Source organism: Octopus sinensis, linkage group LG5, assembly GCF_006345805.1.
Source record: "Octopus sinensis linkage group LG5, ASM634580v1, whole genome shotgun sequence".
Taxonomy (NCBI): Eukaryota; Metazoa; Mollusca; class Cephalopoda; order Octopoda; family Octopodidae; genus Octopus; species Octopus sinensis.
In genome coordinates, this window is record NC_043001.1 from 132,896,936 (window position 1) to 132,912,922 (window position 15,987).

Consider the following 15,987-nt stretch of genomic DNA (forward strand, 5'->3'; position numbering starts at 1 on the left):
ACGGGCTTCTTTCAGTTTCCGTCTACCAAATCCACTCACAAGGCTTTGGTCGGCCCGAGGCTATAGTAGAAGACACTTGCCCAAGGTGCCACGCAGTGGGACTGAACCCGGAACCATGTGGTTGGTAAACAAGCTACTTACCACACAGCCACTCCTGCGCCTAAGTTCAGTCTAAGTAGTTATTTGCCAACAGAGATTATCTCAGTTCAGTTCAATGCAGTTTATATCTACTTTTCTTGGTGTTAATACAAAGACTGAATAACATTTTTTTTTAAAATAATAGCTTCCACAGCTATTTTGCTAAGTTATTTCACTTTCATTGAAAAATCTATCTTTCTATCTATAAGTTTATAATCATATCTAATGTAAGCCTTCCTTCTTCCATCCAGCTATCAATGTATCTGTCGATGTGGATAGATAAACAGATCGACAGATAAAAGATATAAAAAATTGAATATTTAACCCTTTAGTGTTCAGATTATTCAATCAAACATAATGTCTATTGATTCCCATTGATTTGAATTAATCATGCATTATCTCATATCTTCAATATCTTGATGGTGTAATTACTTAATGTAGAATAACATTGTAGGGTAGGTGTGAGGGCCTGGATCTGGTCAGTTTGAACATAAAACAGATTAAATATTTTGGCCGGATATGGCCGGTTTAAATACTAAAGCGTTAAGTGTTATTTTCTTGTCGGTTACAATAATATACAATGTTTAAAATTTCACTCTGCTAAACACTCACTCTCTCTCTCTCTCTCTCTCTCTCTCTCTCTCTCTCTCTCTCTCTTTCTACCTCATACTTCAACAAACTTTTTAACCATATCATCCCCTCTTCACATCATTATCATTTCTTTCTTTCTTTTTCTCTCCACCTCTCACTTCCACTAACCACATGATAGCTTAATGCATTAGCTGGCAATAACATCGCTACTCTCTCCCCCTCTCCCTCTCCCTCTCTCTCTCTCTTCACTCTCTATTTACTCTTCTTTACCACCAGAACATCACCTCTCTGCTGAACATTGCATTCTAACTCTCTTTATATTACTCCCTTTAACTAATTTTTTAACCACGTAATAACTATTACATTCCACTTACCTCAAGTCATTAACACTTCACTTTCCCACTCTCTCACTCTCGCCTTTCCTTTCAGCCAATCACATGACAGTATAACACATTTTAGCCTTAACATATTAATATACAGATGGTTTCAAAGACACAAGGCTAGCAATTTTAGGGGAGAGGCGGTCAGTCAATTACATATAATTATATATAAACTCCAGTGCTTTGACTGGTATTTTATTTTGTCAACACTGAAATAATGAAAGGCTGGGATTTGAACTCAGAGCATAAAAAGTCGGAAGAAATATCAAGTATTTTGTCTGATACTAACAATTCTGCTTTGTTGTTGTATAGGAGGAGGAAGGGAAGGAGGAGGAAGCATGTTTCTAATAATAGGCATAAGGCTAGCAGCCCGTTCAACCTTTTTCATTTGCTACATCATAACTTTAATTTTCAAAATATAGACTGACAACAGCAATATATAAACTGTAATACATACATACATACATACATACATATATATATATATATATATATATATATATATATATAGAGAGAGAGAGAGAGAGAGAGAGAGAGAGAGAGAGAGAGAGAGATGTATCAATTAAATATAAGGATAAAATCTATATAAGATTTTATCAAGTAGCCAGCATCCCTTTCCAGCGTGTGGCTTTAATTATAGTAACAGCCTTTAATGTAATATACGTATACAAGGGGGTAACCAAAAATAACTGGAAATGTTCTCTGTGGAATAATCCCATTGTAGTTCAGGCTTCTGCTGCTAGAAGCCACTTGATGTAACTCTCAGACATCAGTCTGCTGACCAGTGTCATCCAGTGGGATCGTATTGCCATGTGGTACATTTTTGTTTTGTAGTGCTTCTCCCTTGTTCATCAATTTTTGCAGTAGCTGAAACAAAGGAACGATGTGCTTCCGTGAAATTCTGTTTTCTGCTGGAGAAAATGGTGGCTGAAACAGCTGTCATGCTTCAAACGGCTTACAAAGATGCTGCCATGAGCAAAACACAAGTTTACAAGTGGTTTTCATGCTTTAGGAATGGTCACTTAAAGCTTGAAGACCAACCTTGTTCAAGACAACTGTTGATCTCTCAAATGAAAGAAAACAGCACGAAAATTCATAAACTGATCTTGAAGGACTGTTGCTAAACAATTGACAAACTTGTTGATGTGATTGGTGTCCTGGAGCTCCTGCCAGCAAATTTTGAGTGAGGAATTGCAAATGAAAAGAGTTGCAGCAAAATTTGTGCCTCACTTGCTCACAGAAGATCAAAAGCAGTTACAAATGAAAAAACAGTTGGAAGTTGATCCAGACTTTTTTTTTCAAAAGTCATCACTGTTGGTGAAAGCTGGTGCTATGGAATTTGCAGATGTGGAAGAGGGAAAGAAAAAATGATGGAGGCATTTTAAAAGGCATCACTTTGCATGAGTTCCAGCACTGTTTTGAGCAGTGGAAAATGCATCTGGATTGATGCATTGCTTCAAATGGAGAATACTTTAAAGATGAGAAAAGTGTAAACATGTAAAATTAAGTGAATAAAATAACATTGCAAAATTCTGATTTCGATTGGGTATCCCCTTCTATACATATATCATCTAAAAAAAAAAGTAAGTTTAAAATGTGAATTGTCAAATCAATAAACAAATTCTTCTAACTGGATATTTAAAAGCCCCAAACCTTTTAAGTTTTAAATAAAATAATTTAACAACTGATAATAGTTAACTCTCTTCATAAATCTTAGGTAGAATGTCAACCCCTGTACTTGAGTGGTAATTTATTTTATCAGCCCTGGAAGCATGAAAGATAAAGTTGATCTCAGTAGAATTTAAGCTAAGAAAGTAAAGTGGCATAGCTAAATGCAACAGGATATTTTGTCCAATGTTCTATCAATTCAGCCAAATATATCTATAAAAGTAGCCAAATTAGAGGAGTGCTAATTAGGATGCCTGATAGAGTGAGATCATGAGTTCAATTATACTGGGGTGACTTTACTGTTCATTATTTCAGGTTCTATAAAATAGCAGTGATAAAATATGGTCTATTCAAGGGCCTTGCCATAACAAAATTATGGTTGTCTGCCATCATAAGAAACTATCGTTATTTGGTCCAAGTCAACCTACATCAAACAGACCTTGACCAATACCATCCAGTAATCTGTCTAGTATTATATTGTGTAAATTAATAAGCCTGCAACACAGCTTACATAGCCAGGGGAAAGATATGAGTATCTTTGACAAAATGACCATGCCAGATATGATGGTCCCATTTACATAGAGAGGGCAAAAAAAAAATGAATGGTTCAATAGGAAGCAAGAGTGTAGCCTGTTTTACAAGTCAACTAGAGCAATCAGAGTTAGGTACCTTTCACAGAGGTAGAACTTAATTCCAATAGCAGGATCCTATAAGCATGTATTTAGAAGTCCAGTATCACAGATTACATCAAATGTAGCATATTTGTATATCATAGACATATATTTGGCAAATTAACTTGATACATTTAAGCATATCTAAATATTACATATTGGCTTACACAGACCACAATAAAGAATGAGAACGCCTTCAGAAATCATTTGTAATTTTGATATATATTGGTGTCTGACAATAGCTAAGCTGAAGTAAAGCCCTAGATTCCTCCTTCAATGTCTAAACATGCTTTAGAAAATCTATTTAAAATAATATCCTAGCACTGACCTGTCCTTGGACAAAATTATATATATTTTTATTTACATTTGAGTAAGAAAACATAAGATATATTTCAATATTGCAGCTGGTGACAAACAGAAATAGACTGAAATTAAGATTTTTAATTACTCATATTACACACACACACTCTCTCTCTCTCTCTCTCTCTCTCTCTCTCTCTCTCTCTCTCTCTCTCTCTCTCTCTATCTATCTATCTATCTATCTATCTATCTCTTTCTCTCTCTTCTCTCTCTCTCTCTCTCTCTCTATTTATCTCTCCCCCACCTCTCTCTCCTTCTCTCTTCAGGTTTTCAATCAAGAAATTTCTTCTTCATTATTATGTTTACACTTATACATATATTGAATTAAATAATACATTAACTTCATGAAATCTGCCTCAACATAGCAAAATACAATTTCTTTTGAGAGCATGGCTGGCCACTATGTTTTGTTGAGTAGAGTAGTAGGTAACGAACCAAGCAGTGAGCAGTTTGTCTCTTTTCAATAGTGCTGTTGAGTCAACACCTAAGGCTTCTAACATTCACATGACTTTAACGATAAGAAATACTAACAGGTAGTCAATACTGAAAACCACAGAAATACTGTAAAATTAGCAAGTTCTACATTAGCTTGTTATTACTGTGTTCAGTTCCTCCTGTGAGTATAGCATGGAGAAAACTGGATACCCTTTAAATGAACAACCTAAAATGGAACCAATACTAATACCTACGTTCTGGACTGTTAAATCAGGTGAGAGATAAATAGCCCTCTAGACAGGGAGTTGGCCTATTGCAAAAAGTTTCTCCTGCTCATGGAATTAAATTCAGCCCCACAAACAAACAAATGACTAATTCAATATTACTGTAGTTAGTTACAGTGAATTACACCTCTCACAATCAAACCAACAAGAGAACTTTTGTATGGTCACTCAACCAGCTAGAAATAGAAACCAAATCTCCCTCAAATCTTACAAAAGTACCTTAAAAAAAGAATACTACATTCAACAATGTAGTCCTAAGATGCATTGTCTGAATGAAAGACAAGGCAGACATGACTGAACTGACATATTTTTGACCATAGGTTTGCTACATCAAGGCTAACTTGGGGCTAAACAATAACAACAATCGCAACAAGGAACTCTTTATGGGGTCAGTCAACCAGTTAAAATTCACCATCAGAATATAAATGCTATGAATTTAATACATTCAGAAATATAGTAAACCATTCAATGTAGACAGAAATAGTCTAGAAGGGATATTACCAGAACACCTTTGCTGCACGAAATATCCAGTTGCTTTTTTTTTTTTTTTTGATTTTTTCTAATACATTTCAATAATTTTAAGGCAGATAAAACATATATCAAAATAATTGGAAACATGGAGTTTATAAATCAATATGAATTTCAACTTTTGAAATTACACAATGTTTACTTTCAAATTCTGAAGATATGAAATAATAAAAATCTATATAAACTTTTTTGGCATCACCAAAGTCAATAAACATTGTAAAGTTTCCTTTCATTTTCAACACACATGCACGGATATATATGCACACTCATCACACATATACACACACACATATACACACACACATATACACACAAATATATATGCACACTCATCACACATATACACACACACATATACACACAGATATATATGCACACTCATCACACATATACACACACACATATACACACAGATATATATGCACACTCATTACACATATACACACATATACACACAGATATATATGCACACTCATCACACATATACACACACACATATACACACAGATATATATGCACACTCATTACACATATACACACATATACACACACATATACACACATATACACACACATATACACACACATATACACACATATACACACAGATATAAATGCACACTCATCACACATATACACATACACACATACACACAGATATATATGCACACTCATCACACATATACACACACACATATACACACAGATATATATGCACACTCATCACACATATACACACACACATATACACACAGATATATATGCACACTCATCACACATATACACACACACATATACACACAGATATATATGCACACTCATCACACATATACACACACACACATACTCACAGATATATATGCACACTCATCACACGCACTCTCTCTCACACACACACACAAATATACACAGACATTCACACACGTACACACAAAAGCAAATAGATAAGTCTTGAATAAGATTTGTCTTTGGCTATATACTCTAGAATTCCATCTAAACATAGACAAAAGTAAATAAATGATAGAAATTCCAGGCACATAGGAAGAAAGATTTAATTTCAAAATTCTTCCTTCGTATTTCAGTGGGTCGATATTTTCAGAGAAATTCACTTCAAATATTGACAGTAGATGCTGTATGTTGGCACATTCTAAGATAAGTTTTAAGAAGATTTACCCAGCACTCAACTTAAAGTAAATATGGTAAATATATAAAAGAAAACAAGAAAAAAGAAACAGAGACAGGAGACCTTCAGCAGTTTTCAGTCTCATTTCAGATGCCACAAGACCACAAGTCTGACTTAAATCCGATTTTTGTTTCTTTATTATTATTATCATTTTAAAAAAGTAAACACAATTTCTTTTTTTAAATCTTTGGCAGCTAAATAAGTAAGAGATTCAAACAAATGTATAAGGAAATTTAATGTGGCTTTTCATGCTTCTCAATACATAGGTTGGAGGGTATGTCAAGAATTATATGTATCATTGATATGTATAATATAAGCTCTTCATTATTGGCTGGTTGGGGAGAAGTGGGAGATTGTTTGCATTATTTAGCCAATAGTAATAAAATTCAAAGATACAAAAGAAGCTGATGTAGCTGAAGTGTCTACTGCCGCACATATATGTGGTAATTATTATCAGCTAATCAATAATTTTTAACATATAAGCATAGTATTAATAATAATAAGGATATCTAAATTTGATAAAAAAAAAATAAGTTTCATATATGTTGATATGGTTTATAAAGAATTGAACCTTCTCTCATGGTATTACAGGTACATATTTTAGTGACCCCAGAAAAGAGAAAACTAGAGTAATATCATCATCATCATCATCATCATCATCATCATCATTTAGCATCCGCTTTCAATGCTAGCATGGGTTGGACGGTTCAACTGGGGTCTGTGAAGCCAGAAGGCTGCATCAGGCCCAGTCTGATCTGGCAGTGTTTCTACGGCTGGATGCTCTTCCTAACGCCAACCACTCCGTGAGTGTAGTGGGTGCTTTTTACGTGCCACCCGCACAGAATAATTAAATAGGCTCATAATAATAATGCATCATAATAATTAAATAGCAACACTACACACATCAAGTCTTACAATCAAGCAAGGAACCTCTGTGTAGCTATCTGAACCACTAGTAATTGTACCAAAATCCATTACAAATCACACCCTAGCAGCTAAAAAACCAAGGACATGTTCTTATCTACTCTAGGCACAAGGCCCGAAAAACGAAGGACATATTGGACAATGTTGTCTTAGATATACAAAAAAAATGAAATGGCCATGACTGGAGTGTCATTGGTCATTGATATGTGCTAACCTGGTGTTAAATAACTACAGCAACAGAAACATTGAGTGAGACAAATTTGCTGAACTCTCTCCTGTTTCTGTCGTCTACTACCATCTACACTTTCTACAACTTGTTACAAAGGATTTTAAAAGAAATTTTATGGTGGTGTATATACAAATTTATATAAAGCTGAGAGTGGAGCAAGAGACACTGTTTAATATATACAGATATATTAAAAATGGGCTTTAAGAATTAAATTTATATATATATATCTTTATATATATGTATATGTATATATGTGTGTGTGTGTATGTATATATATATATACACTCTTGGAGTGGTTGGCGTTAGGAAGGGCATCCAGCTGTAGAAACACTGCCAGATCTGACTGGCCTGGTGCAGCCTTCGGGCTTCCCAGACCCCAGTTGAACCGTCCAACCCATGCTAGCATGGAAAGCGGACGTTAAACGATGATGATGATGATGATGATATATATTTTCCTTTGGGGCTGCCCAGGTCGGAGCAATCTCAAGATTAATCAGCCGAAATTGCGAAGATGATCCGGTTCTTGACTGAAGATTGAAGGCTTCGAATGTCCCGTCCGTGTTTTTTGTGTCGTCTTCTAATGTTTCACGTTCTTGTCCCAGTTTGTATATTTTTTTTACTTTTACATATATATATATATATATATATATATACATACACACACACATATATATATACACGTACATGCACACTAGTGGTGCATGTGTGGTTGAAATTTGCTTACACCTAAGTGATTTGGGATTCAGTCTCATTGCATAGTACCTTGGGGTTTTATCCTATTGCTCTATGATGGCCAATACCATGTGAGGAAATTTGACAAATGGAACATGCAGGAAGCCCATCATGTGCACGTGTGTGCATGTGTATGTGCATGTGCACATGTGTGCATGTTTGCATGTTTGCATGCAAATGTAAGGATGACATGAATGTATGAAGATATTTATATTATACACCCACTCATTGCCTGAACAAAGCTATGCCAGTGTTTATATTCCTTGGCAATATTAAGAAATAAAAATAAAATACTAAACAAGACAAATAAACAGGGGAATTACTACCAGGGGTTTGATTGAAAGAGTCTATTACCCAAACAATCTTGCACTTCTAGGTTCTTATAATGTTCACTTCCAAGAAAAGTTGCTGTCAGACTGAATGAAAAAAAGCTCCATAACCTGAGTTTAATGCTTAACAGTTCATGGGTCTGTAATGTGGTTTTCACTAGCAGCCTATTTTTTGCATGAGCCATATAACCAGATCCCTTCTCACACAAATCTGCACTTTATTTTTCCCTCATTGCATTTTGCAATTTCTTTAAATCATCTATCAGTTAGTCATTTGCTATTAGATATAATGTCAAATTCATACTTTTCCTAGAGAAGAAGGGCTCCTCATCACACATTCTGCTCAGATTTTGTTTAGATGTTTCTTTTTTCTTATGATGATGACGATGTTGATTATGATTTATAATTGTCTCCCAACAGTTCCCTGCCCATTTTCTTTTCTCATGCTTTCCTGTCATCTTGCAATTATGAGATGGTACTTTTTGTTCAGGGAGATGGGGGTGCCCAAGTCATCATTCCTTTGTTACTGAGAACAGGATGATATCTGGGATGGTACTTTTTTTTGTTCAGGGAAATTGGGGTACCCTAGTCATCAGTTTTTTGTTACTGCGAACAGGGTGATTTTTTTTGCTAATCTCAGAACTACAACTGGTGTTGCTCTGAAAACAGTAGCTTCTGAGACCTTGGATATCATTGTTGTTCCCTTTCTTTTTTTCACAGATTTTCCTGCTCTCCTGGATAGAAAGCCCTTGAGTGGCCTTTACTGCTACATGTATAACAGCGCAGCTGTTATACAAGCCCATATTTTGCTTACAGTCCTTGCCTGGCAGATGTTCAAGCCAAACATCATTCAAGTCAATCTAACTAAACTTATAGACCTGCAAATTAAAAAAACAACTCACTGTGTGGCACCTTCTATTATAGCCCAAGGTCATCCAAAGCCTTGTGAGTACATCTGGTAGACAGAAACTAAATGAAGCCTGTCATATATATATATATGATGAAGAAAAAGATGTGTGTGTGCATGCATGCATGTGTGCATGCATGCATGTGTGCGTACATGCATGTGTGCATGCAAGCATGTGTGCGCATGCATGTGTGCATGCAAGCATGTGTGTGGATGTGTGTGTCTTTAGGCGGTGAGCTGGCAGAGACGTTAGCACGCCGGGCAAAATGCTTACCGGTATTTCATCTGCCGTTACGTTGTGAGTTCAAATTCCGCCGAGGTCGACTTTGCCTTTCATCCTTTCGAGGTCGATAAATTAAGTACCAGTTACGCACTGGGGTCGATGTAATCGACTTAATACCTATGTCTGTCCTTGTTTGTCCCCTCTATGTTTTGCCCCTTGTGGGTAATAAAGAAATAGGATGTGTGTGTCTTTGCATTTGTATTATGTTTGTCCCCACTACTGCTTAGCAAATGGGGTTGATTTGTTTGACTAAACCCTTGAAGGTGGTGCCCCAGCATGGCTGCAGTTCAATGACTGAAACGAGTAAATGAAAAAAGATAAAATCTGGTAATCTAGGGCCTTATCTATACAGTTATTTCAACTCTGGAAATGAAACATAACTACCATTATATTTGTTTGATCACTGGCTTAATAGCGAAGTTCAGGATCTCAGAAATATGGAAAATATTCAACCCATTCCAAGGTATTTATGCCTTGAAAATTAAAACAACAAAAGAAAAACTACATGAAAATTGACAAAAATGTCATAGAAACAGAAAATATTTGGAGAATTTATCTTTAAACTGTAGTTTTCAGGTGATAAAATGGAAAGGTATAGAATAAAATTAAATTAAATTAAAATAAAAATTAAATATATTAATCTATAAACATTTTCAGTTTTAATTCATTTATCATGAAATTTTAATCTTTCCAAAAAATACCTATTTTAACTGTTAAAAATGTATCAAAAATATCAAGATAAATTGATATTCTGAAAATAAATTCATTATTTTTTTCTTTTATTTTTAATTAATATCCACCCCACATAAAAAAAAAAAGAAAAAATTGCAAAGTGTAAATGTCAATCCATAATAAATTAATAATATTCATAGATACACGAACAATTTTTCAGCAAAAGGTAGATTTACACCAAGCAAAATTGATTTTGCTAGAGAAAATTAAATTGAACAAAGTATTTTTTCCTAATTCATTTAACTTACTAAATAAACTTTTCAAATTTTTACAAGCTGCTTATCATTTATCAATTTTAAACAAGAGTTATCTATTTTAGAAATAGATTTAAAAGAAGTTTTTTATGTTTTCATTTTACTTTTTAGTTTCTTCCAATTATAAAATATATTACAGTATCAAGCTATTCACATGGCTAAACAGCTAAATATACAATTTTGTTTTAAATCATTCCAAGAAAACACACACACAAAAAAAAAGCAGTAAGTCATATTAATTCCCTTTACACATTCGTTAAAGACTCTCATAAATAAGTATGATGATATATAAACTTTTACAGATAGAATGTTAAATTCAAAGACAACTTTGATATGGATAGTTATTTTTGGATGGACATAGTTAGGACTGTTGAACAAAAAAATTGAGAAATTCAAGGAGACTAGCAATAGTGTCATTTATGCTAATGCATGCCACAATTAAACTCAAATTCTGGCATTCAACTTAGTCTTCTACCTTTTATCTTTTTCTTGTTTCAGTCATTAGACTGTGGTCATGCTGGGGCACCCCTTTAAGGGGTTTTAGTTGAACAAATCAACTCCAGGACTTGTTCTCTATAAGCCTAGTACTAATTCTATCGGTTTCTTTTGCCAAACCACTAACTTATGGGGACTTAAACACGGTTGTCAAGCAATGATGGGGAGGAGATAAACACAGACAAACACAGAAACATATACATACATACATACATACATACATACATACATACATACATTCATACATACATACATACATACATACATATATACATACATACATACATACATACATACATACATACATACATGTATATATATATATATATATATATATATATATATATATATATATATATAATATATATATATATATATACAAGTTTCTTTCATTTTCCATCTACCAAATCCACTTGCAAGGCTTTGGTCAGGCCAAAACTGTAGCAGAAGACACTTGCCCAAGGTGCCATGCAATGGAACTGAACCCAGACTATGTGGTTCGGAAGCAACTTATTACAACACAACCATGCCAGCACCTATGTTATTTGCTTTTTTCTTCCATCCAACAATGAACTAGCTTTATCTTTAATGTGCCTTACAGTTGCAACTGCATAAAGAAGCAACTTTATTCAATAGAATTTACAAAACAAACAGCTGCAAGAAATTCATAAACTAAATATGTTATGTAAAATCTAGATTTCTGATCCTTATTTTTGTTATAATGGAAATAATATGCATTTTGCCAGCTGCAGCAAAATAAAGAAGAAAATCAGTCTTAGCAGTAGTCAGACTTGTAAACAAATCCCAATGCTACTAAATAAGTATCTAGTTCAGATGATCAACTACAATGCCAGCATCTTGTTTTTAAATTTAAAAAAAAAATCAATATACTAATAAAATACACTTCTAATCTTTTTACATATCCTCTTATAGAATATTAGTTAACCATGAAAGAATTTTAGCTCAGCAATCCAGCTCCACAAATAATTCATCAATTATGCAAAATACCTTTACATACAGCAATGAAGTGTGTCAGCTAAATGTACATAAAAGGAATGCAAAATGGATATTGCAAGTGCTGCAGTGTCTTCCATAGCATTGCTAGTATGATATCAAGCACAACGAAAGACAATTAATAATTAGGCAGCAGATGTTTACAAGATCAAATATAAAGTATGATAAACTTCTTTCTTGTCTTTTTGATTGTCAGTTAGATTTAAATATACCTTGACAAAATGAAAGCATAAACTAGGGAAGAAAATGCAAAACAAAAAGGGAATCCAGTATTCCATAATATATTAAGTAAAAAGCACTATCTGAATTGTGGCCGATGCCAGTGCCGCCTCGACTGGCTTCCGTGTCGGTGGCACGTAAAAAGCACCATCTGAATCGTAGCCGAAGCCAGTGCCGCCTCAACTGGCTTCCATAAAATGCACCATCCGAATTGTGGCCGATGCCAGCGCCGCCTCGACTGGCTTCCGTATCGGTGGCACGTAAAAAGCACCATCCGAATCATAGCCGAAGCCAGTGCCGCCTCAACTGGCTTCCATAAAATGCACCAATCCGACCGTGGCCGATGCCAACCTTGCCTGGCACCAGTGCAGGTGGCACGTAAAAAGCACTCACTACACTCACGGAGTGGTTGGCGTTAGGAAGGGCATCCAGCTGTAGAAACTTTGCCAGATAAGACCAGAGCCTGGTGCAGCCTTCTGGCTTCCCAGATCCCCGGTCGAACCGTCCAACCCATGCTAGCATGGAGAACGGACGTTAAACGATGATGATGATGATGATGATGATTAAGAGTGCCTTCTTAAAACTTTATCTTCTTCAGTGTATCTAGGACATCTTGGTAAAAAAAAAATCATTCTTCATCAGTTTATACTCAGAGGAGGTTTTGAATCAGCAGTGCAAATCATTGAAACACATATTGGTATGTTTTTTATAGTAACCTGAAGATATTTATTGCAGCCAGGTAAAACTAAGCCAATGAGAATTATGAGTTATAGTGGTAGGCACATCACAATGACAGTGACAGTATACAAGCAGACTGCCCATTCCATTCAGCTGATAAGCTTATTTTGCTATTCTCTCAGCCACCTATAACTCCAGATATGGAGGGGAAATATTGCAAAGAGTAGGAGAAAAGTCACAACAAAATGTAAAAGTAGATTACTCTCTCCCTCTCTCTTTCTCTCTCTCTCTCTCTCTCTCTCTCTCTCTCTCTCTCTCTCTCTCTCTCTCTCTCTCTCTCTCTCTCTCTCTCTGTTGACTAAAGAGAAATCGAATGAAAGAAATCTTTAATTATGTGAAAACAAACATCACTGTCAGACACATATGATGGCGATAAAAATATCAGCTCATAAAACACTGGACATTGAAGCATCACTAAAATTGCTGCCTTCATCTAGCTGTATCTAAGACAAGTCAACCATACAAGACCAGAACTCATCTCATCCAAAATAACATTTAGGTGAAAACTTAAACTCAGTTGGCAATTATACAGTAAACTAGCCAGTTTAGTAGTTAGACAAGTGTGTAAAGATATTTACATGCTGTTATAAAAGCTAAGTAAAGAAAGTATTAATATAGCAAGAACTATCTCAAACTGCTCTATTCAGAAAATAAGTGGTGGCTAGATCATCATCATCATTGTTTAACATCTGCTCTCCATACTGGCATGGGTTGGATGGTCTGACATGGAGCTGACTTGCAGGGAGCTGTCCAAAGTCCAACTGTCTGTTGTGGCATGGTTTCTATGGCTGAATGCCCTTCCTAATGCCAACCACTTAGCAAAGTGGGCCAGGTGCTTTTTATGTGCCACTGGCATGGGTGCGTTTACACAACACCAGCATAGGTGCATTAACGCAGCACCAGAACAGGTACTTCTTAAGTGACACCAGCACCAGAAAGGACAAACCTGTATGTGAAGAAGACAAGCAATTTTACTTAGCTTGACATGTCTTGTCAAGTACAGCAAATCACCACATCTCTCAGTCCCTTGTCATTTCCTCAGTGAAGCCCAGCATCCCAAGATCCTTTCTTAACACTTCATCCTACATCTTCTTGGGTCTACCCCTTCCACAGGTACCCTTCACAATTAGAAGTTGGCACTTCTTTATACAGCTGTCCTCATCTATGAATTGATTAGGTACTGAACAGTCACCTGGGGGATCAACAACTTTGTATCCTGTCAAAAAGAATTGCATGCCACTGAAATTACCTAGCTCTAAGTGCATCCAGTTTAACACATATGCTATATATACTTAGTGGTAGCAATAGCAAAGGTGATGATGATCATCATGGTAGTAGCAGTAGCAGTAGTAGTAGCAGCAGCTACAGCAACAGTATTTAAACATTTGAGTTTTTTTTTTGTTTTTTTTTTGAAATTAAGAAAATTTCCTTACCTGGGAATAATTCCTCTTTGTGCTGTTGGATCCTTGACTCCTTGCATAGTAAAAGACTTCCCACAGCCTGTCTGGCCATAGGCAAAAATAGTCCCGTTATAACCTTCAGTGACACCCTAAACAAAATGAATATGAAAACAAAATAAGATATATGCATAGTTTGTGGTAAAGCGGAAAAATCGTTGATAGTTACATCTAAATGCATTGCTAAGTATACTTTGATGTAGTTACTGTTATTGCTGTTAGTAGTAGTAGTACTGATGGTGGTAGAAATGGTGATTGTGATGAGGTGGTGTGAGATAGCCTAGATCCGATCTTATTCAGAAGACCTATGATCAAATGCATTTTAAACAACACCACTGTGTTATCTTTTGTATTTTACTTCCTTTAGACTGTAGCCATGCTGGGGCAAGACCTCCATAAATTTCAGTTGAATGAATCGATCACAATACCTTTTACTTATTTTTGCTTAAGCTTGGCACTTATTCTATTGGTCACTGGCACTTGTGCCCCGTGCTATTAGGATGCTAAGAGCACCATCCGAGCATGATCGTTGCCAGAGCAGCTAACTGGCTTCCATGCCGGTGGCATGTAAAAGGCACCATTCGAGCGTGATCGTTACCAGCATCGCCTTACTGGCACCTGTGCCAATGGCATGTGTAAAAAGATTCGAGCGAGGTTGTTGCCAGTACTGCCTGACTGACCCCATGCCAGTGGTATGTAAACGCACTCACTACACTCTCAGAGTGGTTGGCATTAGGAAGGGCATCCAGCTGTAGAAACTCTGCCAGATCAAGATTGGAGCCTGGTGCAGCCTTCTGGCTTGCCAGTCCTCAGTCAAACTGTCCAACCTACGCTAGCATGGAAAGCGGATGTTAAACGATGATAATATATATATGTCATCATATCAATCAAATAGTAATATAAATAATATATATATGCATGCATATATATATATATATTATATATATATATATATATATATATATATATCTGGCAATGTTTCTACAGCTGGATGCCCTTCCTAACGCCAATCACGGAGTGGTTGGCGTTAGGAAGGGCATCCAGCTGTAGAAACATTGCCAGATAAGACTGGAGCCTGGTGCAGCCTTCTGGCTTCCCAGATCCTTGGTCGAACCGTCCAACCCATGCTAGCATGGAGAACGGACGTTAAACGATGATGATGATGATGATGATATATATATATATATATAGACATATATACAGACATATATATACACATGCATATATGTGTACAGGACGTCACCAACTGTATGCCACATTAAATATGAAAACAAATGAGTTCAATATGCAAACAACGATAGAAATAAATGGAAAACAACCCTTCATCAGTTGTCGGCTGTCTATCTACTCCTTATTTTGAGCAATGAACAACAATATTAGTCTTCAAAGACAGTTGCTCTCATGAGTACCAAAATAACATTTGGGATTCATGGAGG

General features: G+C 35.7%; 1 protein-coding gene across 1 annotated transcript in view; it reads right to left on the minus strand.

The window, feature by feature from the left end:
* LOC115212278 (osmotic avoidance abnormal protein 3-like) overlaps positions 1-15,987 on the minus strand; it is a 907,318-nt gene that overhangs the window by 826,780 nt on the left and 64,551 nt on the right. The window contains exon 3 of the mRNA XM_036503083.1: positions 14,528-14,643. Coding sequence (XP_036358976.1) covers positions 14,528-14,643 — 116 coding nt within the window. The remainder of the gene's footprint in view (positions 1-14,527; positions 14,644-15,987) is intronic.